The following is a 17796-nucleotide window of genomic DNA, read 5'->3' as shown; positions in this document are numbered from 1 at the left end:
AAAACAAATTTATCTGTGCGCTATATGACGATATTTGGTATGGGATACACTTAATGATAGGTTTAACCCTCTGTGAGTTATCAATTTAGAAGATAAATATTAAGAAATAACAGGAATAAACGATATACTTAGAAAAAGTTTGACGGAGCTCTGTCTCAAACCACGCTCTCCAGGCAAACAGGAAGTGATGAGGTTCAGGTGTGTCCAATCATCCAATCACTCGTCTCAAGTGATGATCGCATACACACATGTACGCATTTAATAATAATCTAATAATAGACACATACTGTATTTGATCCGAGCTGTGTATATATTGTTTTATGTGTGCATCAATGTTAAAGGAAAGGGTCAGAAAAGATCAAGGAAGGGTAGACACTACTAGCTGTGGCTGAATGTGCTTGTATTCTCATTCTTTCTCTAGATTCCACCTTTCACAGTCTACCTGGAGATACTGTCCATTTTAAAAAAGACTGAATGAGCAAATGCTATATGAGTCAATATAAATGTAATTTTGAGTTTTTCAAAAGTACTTAAGCACAAACTTACTGCAAATAAAAACCCATATCAAGTCAATTTATGGATTCTTATCTTATTCAGTGGTTTTGTGTATTGATTTCAAACACACAGAACTACACATCAGAATATGTAATATGTCCTCTAAAACACAAACAAAATTTTATCGAATACATTTTTGTTATTAATTAATCAAATAAAAAAGGTGTAATATGTTGTAGTACTGTGAATTTTGCAAATGGTTAACCTCATATAAAATTAAAGAATCATCCTATATAACTGTGTCCAGTTGAAGGTTAGGCATATTACAACAAAACTAAAATACCCGCTGTTTGTAATCTTTCTTATGCCTTCGCTTTTTTTCTTTAAAGGACGCAATAACTTCCTGTATGCCTTTACCAAACCCGGAAGTGTAGTTAAAAAACTACATTTGTTTTTACCTACAGATTAAAATAAATAACCGTGTATCCTTTAAATGATTAGCTTTAAATATATTTATATAACGTACAGTTTGTTGTTTTAATGTTAAATCGTTTACATATTCCTGGGAAGTCTGTGTTTAAAGACTCACTTTCCCAAGAACGCTTTCGGTTTGCAGCCGTCAGTCAGCACGCGTGGAACATGACAACAAACATGAAAGTCACACTGTAGTGAATGTGGATAGAAGACATCAAATTATGATCGGTAAGCCTTTATTAATACATAAAACGACGTCGTCCACCAAGCTGTATTAAACGAACCATGTCTTTGTTTCTGTGATATCAAAGTAGCAGTGTAACGTCATTTGACATTGAACCTTTGCATCAGAACAAAACACTAGTTAAATGTTCGCGTCAAGTATTGCAGGAAACACAGGATACCAACTTACAACTAATACCACTTCAACCCATTAAATAAAAATGATGCATTATGTTTCAAAACATGCGTATTGGTTGGCTGTTGCTGTGATCAATAGATGTGTTGGACTTCATGCAGGACTGCGCAGACCGTTTTGTTTATCGTTCGAAAATACCGCGAGAGCAGAGGGCCCCGTTTACACTGCAGGTTTTGATGCTCAATTCTGATTTGCTGCCTATATCCCATTTGTTTACACGTACTTTCAATTGTCAAACCATTTAAAACATTGCTCATGCGTGAACGCGGGTTATTGAGCCAAGAATACTTTCTAGCCATGATGGACGAACGCGAAATGTGCTTGATGTTAACTCTGCGATATATGACAAGTTCGCCAAACATTACATTGATTTTGAGGCAGAGGAGGAGGAAAGTAGCCATCATTGCAGCCTGCGCATATGCTTTGATTGTTTAATCAAATTGTTTAATGTCTTTGATTTAACTGCATCCACACGTTCTTCCTCCTGATCATACGTCATAAAACTGTTGGCAAGTACCAAATTGTTGCCGTTTTAATTACGTACAGACCGCAATGCCTCAGAAAATCCGATCTGCCTGTTTACATGACAATCGCATTGACACATGTCTGATTTATATCTGATTTATTTCCACATATGAATGAGGCCTGAAACTGTTCTAGAAATATCCGAATGCATGCGTTTTTTTCATGTTTATTCTATGGTGGGCAGTGTTGCCACAGTTACTTTGAAAAAGTAATCTGATTACTGATTACTGATTGTACCTCTAAAAAGTAACTTCGTTACTGTACAGATTACTGGATTTTAAAAGTAACTAGATTACACGTTACTTTATCCGTTACATTCAGCAGCTGCCGCCAACACCCCCGCGGCCTCAACATAAAAATGACAATCGGTTTTGCCAACACTCACTTTATTTGAAGAGTATTTTTAACAGTAATGTCAACAATTTATCTCCTGACATTTTAAGTTAAACTTAAAGACTATTTCCTGAAAAAAACATGTTCTTATTAAAAATAATATAAAGACTGATTTTCTTGATTTCACTTAACGTAAATACTTGTTTTTTATAAAAAAATAAAATAAAGACAGTCTTTCTTGACCTGACATATTTAACTGTTAACACTTTAATAATGGCAAAACATACTATTTATAATCTACATTATTTATAAATGTAATTATTAAATTTTTTAACATGTTAAATGAACATTGAACCTGTTATTAGCAGGATTAGAGCAGCAAGGAGTGGTTTTACAAAACAAGTGTAAAACACACGAAACGAGAGCGAGTCAAACGTGTTTAAGGGCAGCATTTCCTCTACAACATACTGCTTGATAGAGATGCGCGGATAAGCTAAAATGTCACCCGCAACCTCTGTTTCCAATAAATTATCCACCCGCCCGCACCTATAATTTTCTCTGATATAGATATCCGCACCAGACCCGGACCCGATCGTCATTTAAATTACTCAGTAATTTTTCTAGCAGTGTCTTTGTCTATAAATACTTAAATCTAATATTTCGATTTAGCACTCACATCAGAGGTACAAGTCTTATGGCTTTCATATACAAACAGTGCTTCAAAGTCGTTGCATATTACATACCCAGTACTTGATTCATCCTTGTTAACCACTGTGCTTAAACGCTCCCACACATTACATTGCATTATCCTTAAAAATTGGATTTCTACGTACATGCAATCTCCTGAAATCGAACCCACAATCTTGCGTTGTTAACACATTGCTCTTACTACTGAGCTACAAGCTAAGGTATAGGCACTAATATATAAGTAGAGACCTCAAGTAAAGACGATGTGTTTTTCAGTTTTATTTATAGTAAATATACATTTGTTTTAGAACTACAATATCGCTGGGCCAATCAATGTTTTGATATTTTTGAATGCTTCGCTTTACATTTGGTTTGTTTTTTGAATTTTTTTTTTGTATGTGTCAAACTCATGTTTTACTTTTGGTATATTTAATCAATTAATCAAGTTCATGTATCTATAAATAGATGTGCCACAGTGGTATAGCTTACATTTTTTTCCGAGGTGACCTATTCCTCACAGTTTCACTTCTCCCCTGATGTTTTGTATACAACATTAACTTTAACTAATCCGATGAATTCCTTATGGAAACTATTATGTGTAGCTTACATTTTTTATTCTTAATGTAATAAATTAATTAAAAGCAATTTCTGTGATGCAGCCCAGTTGTTAAATGATGTAATTATTATCTTATCAAAAAAGTATATAGTGGAAAACCAAATTGCGTCTGCCAGTTACTATCCCCATATTATTTTAAACGAATATGTGTTTTTCTGTGTGTTATAAGTAGCACATTCATGTAAGACACTTCAAATTGCAAAATGAAACAAAATATGCATTCTATCTAAAAGCGAATGCTCGCCCAGACCTGACTGAAACGCCTCGTGTAACCACACCCCCACAAATCTACGTCAGTTCGTGGTATGATTTGACAAAGAACTGTTGGAGAGCTCAACTGTATACGCAAGTAAGGTTGGCATACCTGTGAGTACAATTGCTTTGGAACCTGATGTTCCCAATAGGTAAGAGGTGTGATATCAGTGTTGAATCTGAAATAAATCGTTAGAGCTTCTCTGGGCGAGTTTCTCTTTGGACTGCTGAGCTCTGAAGAAGACGTATTGATTGTGTCTTTTTGAGTGTGTAAGGCGCTGCGATATGTGGCTTGATCTCCGCAAGACAGGGATTTTGTTTGAAGGAATTTACTGGCGGTTGTCTATCAGAATGAGTATGAATTAAGTAGCACACCTTCACCATCAACCGCAGCATCTACTGCTATAGGATCAAGCTCTGTGCCAATAGTCATGTCACGTACTTCTGTTTTTATATTGACAGAGCAGAGAGGAAAAGGGGCTCTTGACTCGCCGAACCGGAGTATGTTCGACAGCACCAACATTCTGTCTTGCATGAATGTTTTTTCAAAATAAAAAGTGAGTTGATCTGTGTGCAGGAAGATTACTGTGAGTTACTGTGTTAATAACAATGGTTGACAGTGAAATCAAATAAATAAATGCATTCGATCTAGTATTTCTTCCGCAGAGCATAAAGCAGATATTTTGAAGAAAGTTTGTAACCGAACATTCACTTTTGTTCTATGAACACAAGACACTGTATTGTGTGAACACAAAACCAGTGCCAGTGAAAGGGGGCCAGTTATCTACATTCTTCAAAATATCTTCTGTTGTGTTTTGCAGAAGAAAGAAAGTCAAACAGGTTTGAAATGACAAGAGGGTGAGTAAATGATGACATCATTTTTATTTTTGGGTGAACTCGGGTTGTTTCGATTGAGGATACTATAGCGTATCAATGATACTCAGACATATCCATGATAGCAGATTCCTTACACCCGTTTCACACCGCATGTGAAAGCAGTGCATAATTTTTTCGCCGCCCATGTTAGCAGATGAGATCATTCATACGGCACGCGTAAAAAGCAGTGCAGCGATCATTTCCGCGCCAAGTCTATTTTTGCGGCTCTGCTCACACTCAATTAAAGCGACAGTCCACTCTTTAAAGTCAAAATGCAGATGGATTGACAGGAAAAAGTGTTTTAAGTGGTGTCTAATGTGAATTTTTTTATAGCTGCCATTACTTCCAACAACAAAACCACAACAGCACATTTAAAGGATTAACCTTTAAGTAGTCTCTGCCTTAAAACGTCACACCCACGGACCGTTGGCTGGACGTCTGATGCCTTAGTGCTGTCTTCAAAAATATTCTGCAACATTTTTGAAATTGGCCAATTATAATGCAAAAATATTGTGTAACAATCATTATTAGTGTAAAGGATCTGATTGTAGTTTTTCCGTGTTCAGTACGGATCGCCCCCACGATTCTAAATGCATGTGACCCGCGGATTAACTGCAACGTTTCACCATCATAAAGTGGTTAAAATATACAGGATATCCTGGAGACTTCTGTGTCGCATTTTTTAGCGGTCCCCCTGGAAACAACATAAAGCCATCTAATCTCAGAAGTAAGCTGTCGTGTTTACAACGGTTGCTTTAAGAATTCATCACGATTGACTAAATGCTTGATTCTTAAAAGTATGTGAGGTTCACAGCATAAACTTAGAATCATATGGTTGCTGTTAACTTTTGACACGTTTGTTAATTTACACCGGTCTGTTACTGTGGGGACATTTCCACTGCTCTTAACATGATGCAGCACAAAACTAAACGTGATTGGTTGCTTTACCTGCCAATCATATGGCCTCTTGGGCGGGCCTTGCCAAAGAAAGCAATGATAAGTCGATACTAGCACTGCACTCACACTCTGATAGGAGCTAATTGCACATGAGCAATTTCTAGCCACGTAATCTTCTGTTTTTGACCACAAGTCCAGCTTGTAATAGATAAATGCGTAAATTGCCCCGCCCTTGATTCTATCGTGTATCGGTGATCCACAGGCTAGCGATAGATCAATCTGATAATAGAGAATATCATCCAACACTAGGGTAAACTATCCTGAACTGTTATGAATAAAATAACTGTTATGTTCTATATTCTTGCCTCAATTTTTTTTTCTTAAATATCAAGCACTTATTTGTGAAATCCATTTGTTTTACTCCTTTGAGAGCCAGCTGTCAGATTGCTTTGAGCTAAAAGATTTGCTTGCTGAAGATTTAGAAAACTTGGAGTTGTGTCAGAACACATGTACCACCAAACCTCTTCTGCCATCCCTGCAGAACAACCCTGTTACAACACGGTTAAATTGTCAGCCTCAAGAAAACCTCCTTCATTTAAGATAATTCTGCACTATTTTAAGCACAGACTAGAACACTTAATCCTACGAATGAATATCATTTCTTATCAGTTTTTTTCACTATTTTGTCAGGCTCACTAGTATTGTAAGGCGAGAGACACTATCTAGTTCTGATATGTCAAAGCATCCTAGCATCCATACAGCATGTCTAAAATAACACCCTTTTATGTCTTATGAAATCTGATAAATAAGATACATTTTTATAAAAAAATAAGAGTGTGTGGCCATGTTGCATTATTTCTAAGCTTTATATGCACGATTATGAATTATTTGTATGATTTTTCTCTTTGATGACATATAACCGCAACAGTCATTTCTAAGACACGTGAAAGCTTAATATAATCACAAGCGTGAATAAAAAGTGAAACTATTCACAGGTTTTTGTTAACCACAGACCTTATTTTAAGCATTTAACCAAAAACCCATTAAAAATAATGATACAGACCGATAGATTCACGAACATGTCAAAAGTTAACAGCAACAACGATGTTTATGAGTTTATGGCTGACCGTGAACCTTTCATACTTTTGAGAATTTCACGTTTAGTAGATTGTGATGAATTCTTATTGCAATTTGTAAAATTGCAATTGTAAAACCTGAGACTAGCATCCAGGTTATATGCAGGTTAGGGGGTTAGAGTAAATGCACCCCAATATCACAAAATGGTCACAAGGTCAGAGAAGGCACATCATGTGCACTTTTGTACTGTTTAGATAAAAGTGTAAATCTTTGTTTCCATGCAGAAATATAAAAAAATATTGTGTGGTAAATTCAGGCAATGGTTATGATAAGTATGCATCAAAAAACTTTCGGAGTAAGTGACGATTTTAATGCTGGTAATCATGACCTTGGTTCTCTAACGAAATGGGTGAACTTTAGGTTTCAGTTTTGACACACTCACAGGTTACGAGACAGCATGTGCATTTTTTATAGGTATTAGTGCATGTGCGACCTGCAAATGTTGAATAACTACTAGTTGTTATTTCATGAAAGACTAGTAGAGCCCAAGCCCGCTACCAGTGTATGCCGTGTATCGTCAACTGCTCGCCAGTGCGCAGGTCACTCACATTTCCAGGTCGTCATTGACAAGATTACACACAGACAACGTGAACGCATTACTATGAGTCGCTGTTTGTTGTGATGGATTTCCTAAGCCCGAGAACGAACGATTTGATATGAGACTTTAAAAACTAACCTCGGATTAGTTCAGGAAACGTCTCTTTTTTTGTTGATTTCTTGAGATAGCACTGGATCCTTTCATTTTTTGACTTTACATTTACATGTGTTGTTTGAACATTAAGAGAAGTGAACTTACGCAAAAAAATCCTCGTAAGAACCTAATAACACGAGACCTTTCATTTTGCTTTAATTTGTAATGCTCTGAACATTTCAATATATTCTTTTTGACAAGCACAATTTCTGTAACCAAATCTGTGGTAATCAAGTAACTTATTTGTCAGTATCAGTATTCAGTTATTTTGGGGGAAAATGTGAATAACTGCTTTGGAGGCTGATTTAAGGTGTGCCCCTAAATTTTTGCATTGTGCTCATTTCATTTTTAGTCAGGGGCTACAGTGCTCCTAGTAAAAAAAGTAAGTCTGGATCCCTGATACTTGTCTCAGGTTTGATAAGCAGATAAATGGAGTGGTCAATTTGTGTTTTTCCCACCTACATCACCTGGCTAAATTTAAAACTTTTCTGTCTAGAGAAAACTTTGAAACACTCATTCATGCTTTTGTCTCTTCTCGGTTGTACTACTGCAATTCTCTTTATTATGCAATAAATCGTCTTCTTCGGAGCGTTTACAGTTGGTTCATAATGCAGCCGCCAGGCAACTGACTGGTATGCACAAACTCCAGCACATTTCCTCTGTTTTGCTATCATTGCAGTGGCTTGCCATTAAACTCAGAGTGGATTTTAAAATACTTATTTTGGTTTATAAATCGTAACATAATCTCACTCCTCCTTATTTCTCTGAGTTGTTGCATCCACAAAACTTGACCGCTTCAGACTCAAGGACTGGGGTGAATGGCCGTTTGTGATTGCCGGCCCCACTTTATGGAACAAGCTTCCTGTAGCGATCCGAAAAGCATCCTCTTTGTCTGTTTTTAAATCCATGCTCAAATCGTCTTTAGTTTGATCAAATTGTGACGTGAAAGTTTTGCTCTTGTTCCATTATTGAATCACCTTTCCGATTTGTACTATTTTTTTGTTATTTTTATGTCTCTCAATCCCATTCTTTGTTACCAGTCTGTTGTCCTGTTTTGTTTTATCTGCTATACACAGCACTTTGCTCAAACTATGGTTGTTTTTAAATGTGCTATATAAATAAAGAAAAGAAGATCAGATGGTCAATGACATATAGTATTTCTAACCCAGTGTTGGGTCAAAAAGTGACAAACTCAACCGCTTGTTTGTAAATTAACCTATGCTGTGTTGTTTAATCAGTAACAAGGACTCCGGTGTGTTTACAGGACACCTACATTATGAGCTGACAAATGGCTAAAGTAGCTCAAGATTGAATCAGGCCGGTTTAGCCATCAGATGTGGCTGATATCCAAAACAAGTGGGTCATTTATTAGGTTCAGTACTAATGTTTCTCCTATGCTATCCTCTGGTGGAGAGGAAGAGAGTCAGATTGACAGCAGATATCTCTCCAAAGTGGAAGTGATCAGGATTGGGTCAGGAAGGTCTGCTTATAAACTCAGTAAGAGAGAGAGGAAATTTAGTGTCAGGGGTGAAATAAAGCGATAGAGCGCGAGCGGCGTGTTTGTCGCCTCTCGGGATAGGAGTTCAGTGGGACAGGATTATTTACTCTCTGTGTTTGGATTCCAAGGAGAGAATAAATTGCTATTGATTTTTTGGAGTTAAGTGTATTTCCTGCCTCTAGACTGTCTGTGGGCAAAGAATAATTTGCTTTAATATGTATCCACATTCGTCTTAGCTCTTTTTCTCCTTGTCCAAAGCGGAAAGTTGCTTTGACGTGGTGCGCTTTGACGTATTCTCGCTGTCAACACTCAGACGCTGCGCGAGCGAATGATTTAAGTGATACTGAATGCAGAACAGGACGCAGGAGGGATTCTGCAACTTTTATAGTTTTGCATTATTCTGTTTATAAAACTTTGGTCCTTTGGGGCCATAATTGATAAATGTTAAAGGGGTCTTATGGCGCGAATACATGTTTTTTCTGTCGTTGGTGTGTCATAAATTGCCCATGCATGTATCAGATATTTAAAATTGCAAAAACAAGTGTTGGAACAAAAGTTGCATTCTATCTTAAAGGAGGCATGAATTAAAGTCACAATTTTAACCCAAGCTTTTTTTTATATAAGAGCGAATCATGTTCACACGAACATCATGTAAGTGTCAGAACTGAAAACGCCCTTGTTACTGAGATTACATCTGTTATTGACACAAGGCACGAATACACCTATCTATGATGATATTGATAGGTTGAACACCACAATCACAGAAAAATATCCATGACTACTTCTCTAGCCCCGCCTATACAAACTATACGCAAAGCCTTGCCATCACATCCGGGTAATAAGTCAGTAAATTTGAGTAAAATCATGTCGTGCGAATGCGTCACTCACATAAACTAAACTGATGATATACTGGGAGGTTATTTATAAATCACAGGAGGTCTCCAGATAATACTAATGCCCTGCGAAAACTGTGAATAGTGCTAATGTGTATCCTAACGTTACGTCTCAAACCAAATTCACAGAAGGCTCTAACTACGCAAACTGCTATCCAATCAAAGCGGTGGGCGTCTACTTCCAAGTGTCTGCAATGTGTCACGCCCATTAAAACAGAGCATTTGCAGAGCTGGCCTCAAAACCTGGGTAAAAGATAGCCTATAACTTAATGATTTTGATGTTTTTGGATGTTAAAACCATGCAAACGTCATAAATAGACCTCATTTAACAGTATAAAACAATAAACAAGCACAGTTCATGAGACCTTTAAAACCGAATGCTCACCGAAAACTGCCTGAAACGCCTCGTGTAACCACACCCCCACAAATGTACGTCAGTTCACGGTATAAAAATCCTACACTTGGCATACTATGGTTTCCATGATTTGCAACACCCAAATCGTAGCTTCATAAAGTATTTAAAATATTATGCAAACCTGGACACAAGGTGAGAGTCTGCTCATCGTGATATTTCGCATATTAAAGTTCAGGAAAGGGCAGAGAATCATCACGTTTTCAAACCCGAGCTATTTCTTGAATCAAAATCGTAATATTCCTTTAGCAAAAATCCAGTTGATATCCCACTGAACATTGAAATAGCTAATTTTCCATTTACATCTTACTGCATTTCAGAGTTTTTTATAACCCAGTGACCTTTAAAGAGAACGTATTTGAAGATTAAAAGCCAGACTATTTTCTACATTTCAGGGTGACGAGAGGGAATTCATACAGCGTCTATTTTAATCACATATTAACATTCAGTAGCTCTTTTACCTCTTTATCTGTAGTCTGATATGTCTTTTCAGTCATATTTCTGCTTATTGGTTCCACCCGAGGCGCAGAAAGGGAAGAGACTTTGAGAAATCTGGGTTTTGGCACATTCTGGCAGAAAGGAAATTGGTGTGTCAATCAGGGTTTTCATATCTCTGAGAAGACTGTCAAGAGAATCTGAGAAATAGATGGAGACGCTGAAAGTAAAGAGTGGCAATAAACAGCATAGGTTAGAGAAAGTGAGTTAAGTGATAGATACCACATCATGGGTGTAAGTACTAACGTTTAATTACCGCTGTACATTCTACAGCTATTGGTGACATTGAACAGGATAATGACTGTACTGATGTCAGTCAATTCTAAAGGCATGCAAGGTCAGTGGATTTGCACAGAAATGTTTGTTGCCTGAGTCTAATGTCTATCATTAGGCCACTTTTACGGGTCTACGAGGTTGTTTATGTCCCCAATTCTGTCATTCAATGGATTGATTTCTTTAAGTAATTAAATACTTATGTCTTGCAGTAAATAACACCAGAAATGGCCCGCAGAGGTTAAAACCTAAAATCTTTCAAAATATTTTATTTCTGCAATTATTGAAGCGTCTGTTTTAAGTAATTACTCTTCTCGGGTGTTTATTTTCCTCCAAAACACAACATCTTCATTGTTAGATGCGGTGGTGTTTCTGAAGCCCCTCGGATTCATGCGGAGGGCTTGTGGTCTACAAGCTAATGTTGTTTTTTCTGTCACTGCAGCCTTAGGACCCTATTCCCATTCTCTGAACACCTCACTTTGAACCATTTTCCCTGAATTAATGTTGTATTGTTTAGTCAATGATTAGACCTACGAATAATTTCATGGTTCAGTTGTGGCGGTGAGAGAATAGCCACCTGAATCACGCTGGGCACCTTCTCTGAACGACTGACTTTATAATTAAAACTAGAGGATGGGGCCTGAAAAACTAATTCTGCCTGAAATTGGAATTGGTTACACAGGCTCTCATGCAAATATGAGACTACGGCGGCAACCGCAGCCTCAGGGCTAATTTGAAGGACGTAAGCAGGACGCAGGTGAAAAAAAATCTGGAATTCAAAAATCTACAGTACATCCAAAATATAAATCAAGAAACAAAAGTGTGTACATAATACTTTCATTCTGTGAAAAAATCTGTTGAATTCTGATTGGACCAGCCCTTTTTATATAGTGAAAAACGCACATATCCATTCTTTATCATTGTTAAAACAGTAAAAAGACTGGAATTGCATATAAACAAAAATGTCTAAATGGCTATATATAAGTCCAAGGGGGAAAACAGGCATGGGCAAAGACGAAACTCATACAGGAGCAATAATACAATAGGTGCTAACGCAAAGATACTAGTTTGCACAACAGCCAGAACAATACCGGTGGCTTTTCTCTGTATTATACTGTATGTATTATAGTTTACTGAAGCGAATTTTAAGAAAAAACTTCAAGTAAGTTATAATTACAAATATTGCCTCAGCAATAAACTCAAATAAGTTTGAGTCACTAAAATTATTAACCAAACAGAAATAAAAACTATACAAAAACCTGCAACTGAAATAAAAACAACTTCAACTTATATAGCAGCATAAATAAATAATGATAAAAAGTGCATAACCAAATAGCTAAACATAAAAACAAAAAAAATAAGTGCTAATTATATTTCATAATATTTCCATAGTAGGAATTAAAATTACTATGGTCTAGCCAAGTTTTAATGGGTGAACTACATCTTTAATTAATATTAATATTAGTATTTAAAGATTCATGAAACAACAATTACAACTCAAGACACTCTAATAACTCTCTTTGTCTTGCATCTTTTGTCTGAAATCTCTCTTTCATTCATACATTGACTTATTCTTTTTAGTACTAAATTTCATATTATTTTTATTGTTTGGTCATTTTGTCAAAAGATTGTTATGCATGTTGTGCGTTTCTGCTGGCCCTCAGGTGTGCTGGCTCTAATGGAGCACACACAGGCCTAGTCTCACTAGCTAATTAGCATTGTTAATGATCTGCCTTCCCACCAAACCTGTCACTGTGATGGGTCTTGACAGACAGACAGTCACACTCTCGCATCCAAGACCATCAACACCATTTGGTCCGCCTGTTAGTTATTTGCTTCCAAGAGCTATATATGAATTTCTCTTCTCAGAGGGGATGTCACTAGATGTCAAAGCGAATCATGGATGGTTTTAATCTGATTTGAGGGACCAGCCAGGGACAGATATCTCAAATGAGCAGGCTATGACATCATAATTGATTGCCTGGTCTGAACCCTGTCCCTGCAGGTTATGCAGGTTTTCTGTCGAAGAACATATTAGAATATTTAAGCGAAGAATTAAAAAGCCAGTGCCATTTATTTAACTTTTTTTTTCTTTTTGGCTATTCCTTTATGTTTTTTATTTATTTATTTAACATAAACATTTTTTGTTTCGTATTACCTTTCTTATTCGTTTCTTATTCATTTGTTTTTTGTACAGCGTGTGCCCTGATTACTCTTTTTGTCAATAAAGGCAACTAAATTTAACGTAAAGGTTTTTTAATTTGGTTTATTCTTTAATTTCTGCTTGATGTGTGTCGTGATTATTCGTTTTGTCTAAGGCCACTTATCTGAGGTTAAGGTTTTTAATATTAGTTTCTTTTTTTTGCATAGTGTGTCCATTGGTTAATCGTTTTGCAAGGTCAGTCTTTAATATAAGTAAATGTCATTGTAATTTTTGGTAGTTTTGTCTGTTTTTACTAAGAAAGATATTGACCCCCCATTAATTCAAGCAATTACTGTTCCCGAATTGCCGCTTATTCAAAACAAAGTAAAAGGCGTCATGTGCACGGCCGCATCTTTGACCACCCTACAGCAATCCCCTCACCCCAGTGTCACCGGTACTACCGGTTAAGACTGGACGATAATTTATCGCGATACCACTTAATCCTATTCAAATCAATCTGGCTCCAATATGCAATGTGTGAATATTTTTTTTTAATGCGTAGATTCTCCGTGAAGCTCAGCTCTGGAATCAATGGGAAATGCTGCTTGATCTAAAAGCAGTGCGAGTTTGAGTGGCTTACAATATGCATTTGAAAAAGCAACACCCGTCAAACATGATCATAATAAATTTACTTTATTATCATTAAAGTACCTGATGAGGCTTTAGTAACAGTGATACAAAGATGTCCATAGGCATTCCTAGATTCTAGAACCTGCTATGGTCTTCTTCTGTAGTGAGATTTGGAGATTCCGCACCAGACAGAGCACCCTCTTGCTTTCGGATGCAGCAGCATTTTCCCGTACTTCACTCAAAAACTGTGAATAAATCACATTAAAATTTATCGCCGGTTTATCGCGACAGCTCTAATACCGGTGTTTTTACACGTTGATTAACTCAATTCAAGTTTATTTATATAGCTGTAGTGGTGTGGCCAAGAACAGGTAGTGAACAGAATGAGAAGATTTATTTCTCCCAAAAAAAAAAGATACAAGGGCAGATAAAAATGTAAATAATTTCCAAAAATAAAGTCAGAGACTTAAGATGGAAGTTGACTGAAACTAATACAAATTAAACAGGCCTAGAAAAATAAATAAATCTCCCCTGTTAAATAACAAGAAAACAAAACCACTAATGTCAGCAGACCATGATGTTACTGTGCCTGGACAAAGCTGACTAACCTCTGATCTTTCCACCACTGTTATATACCTTTAGCTTCTACCAACAAAATTAGAGGTAAACATCAAATAACACTTTCCCCAATTAACAATAATATTTACAACAAAATGTACACTGTGTCGTAATTAACATAATGCAATCAATTACTTGAAGCACAATACAAAAACTACTCCAAACAAACAAAACACAATGAAACTAAATGAAATGAAATAACAAAATCCCCCTCCGAATCGAATCATGATGGTACAGTTCAATTTCCTCCGGAAAAGCACAAGTTGAGGCTGAAGCCCCACCTCTCCCTTTGTTTGCTGCTACATGGAATGCGGCCGTTCAATCCATGGACCAAAGGAATCTAGGACTCAGGTAGAGTTAAACAGCAAAGAAGAATATTAGTGTGCACCCTTCTATATCTTCAAAACTTTAATAAACTGTTAACCTGTCAACTTGTCCTGTGTTTATTATATTAAGAGGATTTAAATAAAGTAAACCATATTGAATTAAACTTCAAAATAACTAATTCAAACTATGGTAGTTAACCATGTGAGGTGAGCTACGCACCCGTCACAATAGCGCTTTTCACAATGTGTATTGTCTCAGCTTTACAGGGGCATACAGGAAAAACAGATAAGTTAGAACACAGCACAGTGCATGGTGTTTATACAACGAGTAAGATCATTCAAATAATAATATCTAATTTATAAATAAATAAATGAATGAATGCAGTCTCCCGGTGAGCAGGCCAACACTGCCCTGCTGTGGCGAGGAACCCAAACTCCAATGATTGATTAATGGAGAAAAAAACCTCGGGAGAAACCAGGCTCAACCGGGAGGGCCAGATCCCCTCTGACGTGTCATAGCTGCACTCAAACTGGTGACATGTGATTTTAGTTTAGCATTTAATACCAAATATTGTAACATCAGCATTAATAAGACAAATAATCCGTCTTTGCTCTTGGTTGGGGATGTAGTGGTCTGAGCTGGGATGGTCTGATGGTCATATTTCTCTTGGCTGGTGGTGGAATTGCCTTAGATGGAGCTTGGATGGTCAGTCAGTCTGCAGCTGTAGCTGGTGTAATCTCAAATTGGGGATGGGCATCTGTCAGTCGTCTGGACACGGTGGAACTTCTTTTTACCTCGGGATGGGCATCCCGAGGCAGAGGCGGAAAGAGAATAAAGAGAATAATTAGCGTAGCTGCTGTTCATTAACTATGCATTAAGTGAAAGCTTGGCTGAGAAGATGTGTCTTTAATCTAGATTTAAATTTGGAGAGTGTGTCTGACCCTCGAATAGTATCAGGAAGGCTATTCCAGAGTTTAGGTGCTACGTATGAGAAAGCTTGTCCCCCTTTGGTGGATTTTGTTATTCTAGGTGTTATCAAAAGTCCTAAGTTTTGAGATCTTAGAGAGCGTGATGGGTTGTAACGTGATAAAAGCTCGGTTAAGTAAGTAGGTGCTAAACCGTTCAGGGCTTTGTAAGTAATTAAAAGAATTTTAAAATCAATACGATACTTAATGGGTAGCCAGTGAAGCGATGATAAAACTGGGGTTATGTGATCGTATTTTCTTGACCTAGTAAGAACTCTGGCAGCTGCATTCTGAACTAACTGTAGTTTGTTTATCGATGATACAGGACAACCACTAAGTAGAGCTTTACAATAGTCAAGCCGTGAGGTCTCAAATGCATGAATAAGCTTTTCTGCGTCTGCAACACATAAACTATTTCGTAATTTGGCAACATTTGTAAGGTGGAAGAAGGCTGTTTTTGTAATATTTGAGATGTGATTTTTAAATGACAGGTTGCCGTATAATATAACGCCTAGGTCTTTACCTGTATTTGTTGGAGAAACAGTGCAGCTTTCAATTTGCAGGCTGTAGTCGGAGATATTCTGTTTACTTGATTTTGGTGCTATAAGTAATATTTCTGTTTTGCTAGAGTTTAAATGGAGGAAATTACTAGTCATCCAATGTTTTATGTCCTCGATGCACTCTGCCAGTTTGGATAGCTTAAAGGAATCATCTGGTCTTGATGAGATATATAGCTGAGTATCATCTGCATAACAGTGGAAGCTAATTCCTTGTTTTCTAATAATGTTGCCGAGGGGCAGCATGTATATGGAGAAAAGCAAGGGTCCTAAGACCGATCCCTGAGTTAATCAGTAATTTACTTGCGTAAGATTTGATGATTTCCCATTTAAATGGACGTATTGATATCGGTCTGTTAAGTAAGATCTGAACCATTGCAGTGCCTGTCCCTGAATACCGATATAACTGTGTAAGCGATCTAGTAGTATTTTATGGTCTACAGTATCGAAAGCAGCACTAAGGTCAAGCAGCACTAAGAGTGAGATGTTACCTTTATCTGAAGCAATAAGGAGGTCATTTGTAATTCTAACGAGCGCAGTTTCAGTGCTGTGATGCGGTCTAAAGCCAGACTGAAACTTTTCGTTCATGTCATTATTTTGTAGGAAGGTACACAGTTGAGTTGACACTACTTTTTGTAGTATTTTAGACAAGTACGGTAGATTTGAAATTGGTCTATAGCTTACAAGTTCATTGGGGTCTAAGTTTGGTTTTTTGATGAGAGGCTTGATTACAGCCATCTTAAAGGGCCCTGGGACATGTCCTAGATTAATTGATGAGTTGATTATGTTACAAATGGGCTCAATTACAGCAGGTAGTAACTCTTTTAATAAAGTAGTCGGAATGGGGTCTAATAAGCATGTCGTCGGTTTGGATGTTGCTATTATTTTAATTAAATCTTCCTGATTTATAGGAGAAAAACACTCTAGCTTTTCTTTTTGGGTGACGGTTGAAACTAATTCTTCCGACACACTTGGAGGTTTGGTTTTAGCTATGTTGTCTCGTATTATTTTGATTTTCTCAGTAAAAAACTTCATGAATTCATTGCTACCAAGGTGCGGCGGAATACCCAGGTCAGGTGGAGTCTGTTTGTTTGTTAGTTTAGCAATTGTACTCAATAGAAACCTTGGATTGTTTTTGTTATTTTCTATGAGGTTACGGAAGTGCTCGGCTTTTGCCGTTTTTAGTGCCTTTTTGTAACAGCTTGCACTCTCTTTCCATGCAATTTTAAAGACCTCTAATTGGGTTTGTTTCCATTTGCGCTCTAGTTTACGCGTTTCTCTTTTTAAGGCGCGAGTGGTGTTATTATACCATGGTGCTGTGATCTTTTCATTTATCCTTTTTGACTTCATAGGTGCGACCGCTTCTAATGCATTAGAGAAAATGGTGCCCATGTTGCTGGTCATGTCATCGAGCGATTCTATATTAGTTGGAAAGGTTATTAGAGGAGTCAGATCTGGCAAGTTCTTTACGAAACTATCTTTAGTAGTTGAGGTGATTGTTCTACCCTGTCGATAACGAGATATACAACTGATTTCTGCAGTGCGCAGTGAACATGTTATAAGATGGTGATCGGAAAGATCGTT

The 17796-nt window shown here is 37.1% G+C and overlaps 1 protein-coding gene across 3 annotated transcripts in view; it reads left to right on the top strand.

Moving 5' to 3' along the window:
• The first annotated feature begins 930 nt into the window (after positions 1–930).
• prkn (parkin RBR E3 ubiquitin protein ligase) overlaps positions 931–17796 on the top strand; it is a 99378-nt gene continuing 82512 nt past the window's right edge. Inside the window, exon 1 of one of the 3 annotated variants that reach the window (XM_056759987.1) lies at positions 931–1197. In XM_056759987.1, coding sequence (XP_056615965.1) covers positions 1191–1197 — 7 coding nt within the window. In that variant the 5' untranslated portion in view covers positions 931–1190. The remainder of the gene's footprint in view (positions 1198–17796) is intronic. The other 2 variants (XM_056759988.1, XM_056759989.1) reach the window with 2 other exon arrangements.

This window comes from Triplophysa dalaica, chromosome 11 (genome assembly GCF_015846415.1).
Source record: "Triplophysa dalaica isolate WHDGS20190420 chromosome 11, ASM1584641v1, whole genome shotgun sequence".
Taxonomy (NCBI): Eukaryota; Metazoa; Chordata; class Actinopteri; order Cypriniformes; family Nemacheilidae; genus Triplophysa; species Triplophysa dalaica.
The sequence above is the reverse complement of the archived record's forward strand: the minus strand, read 5'-3'. Positions and strand labels throughout refer to the sequence as shown.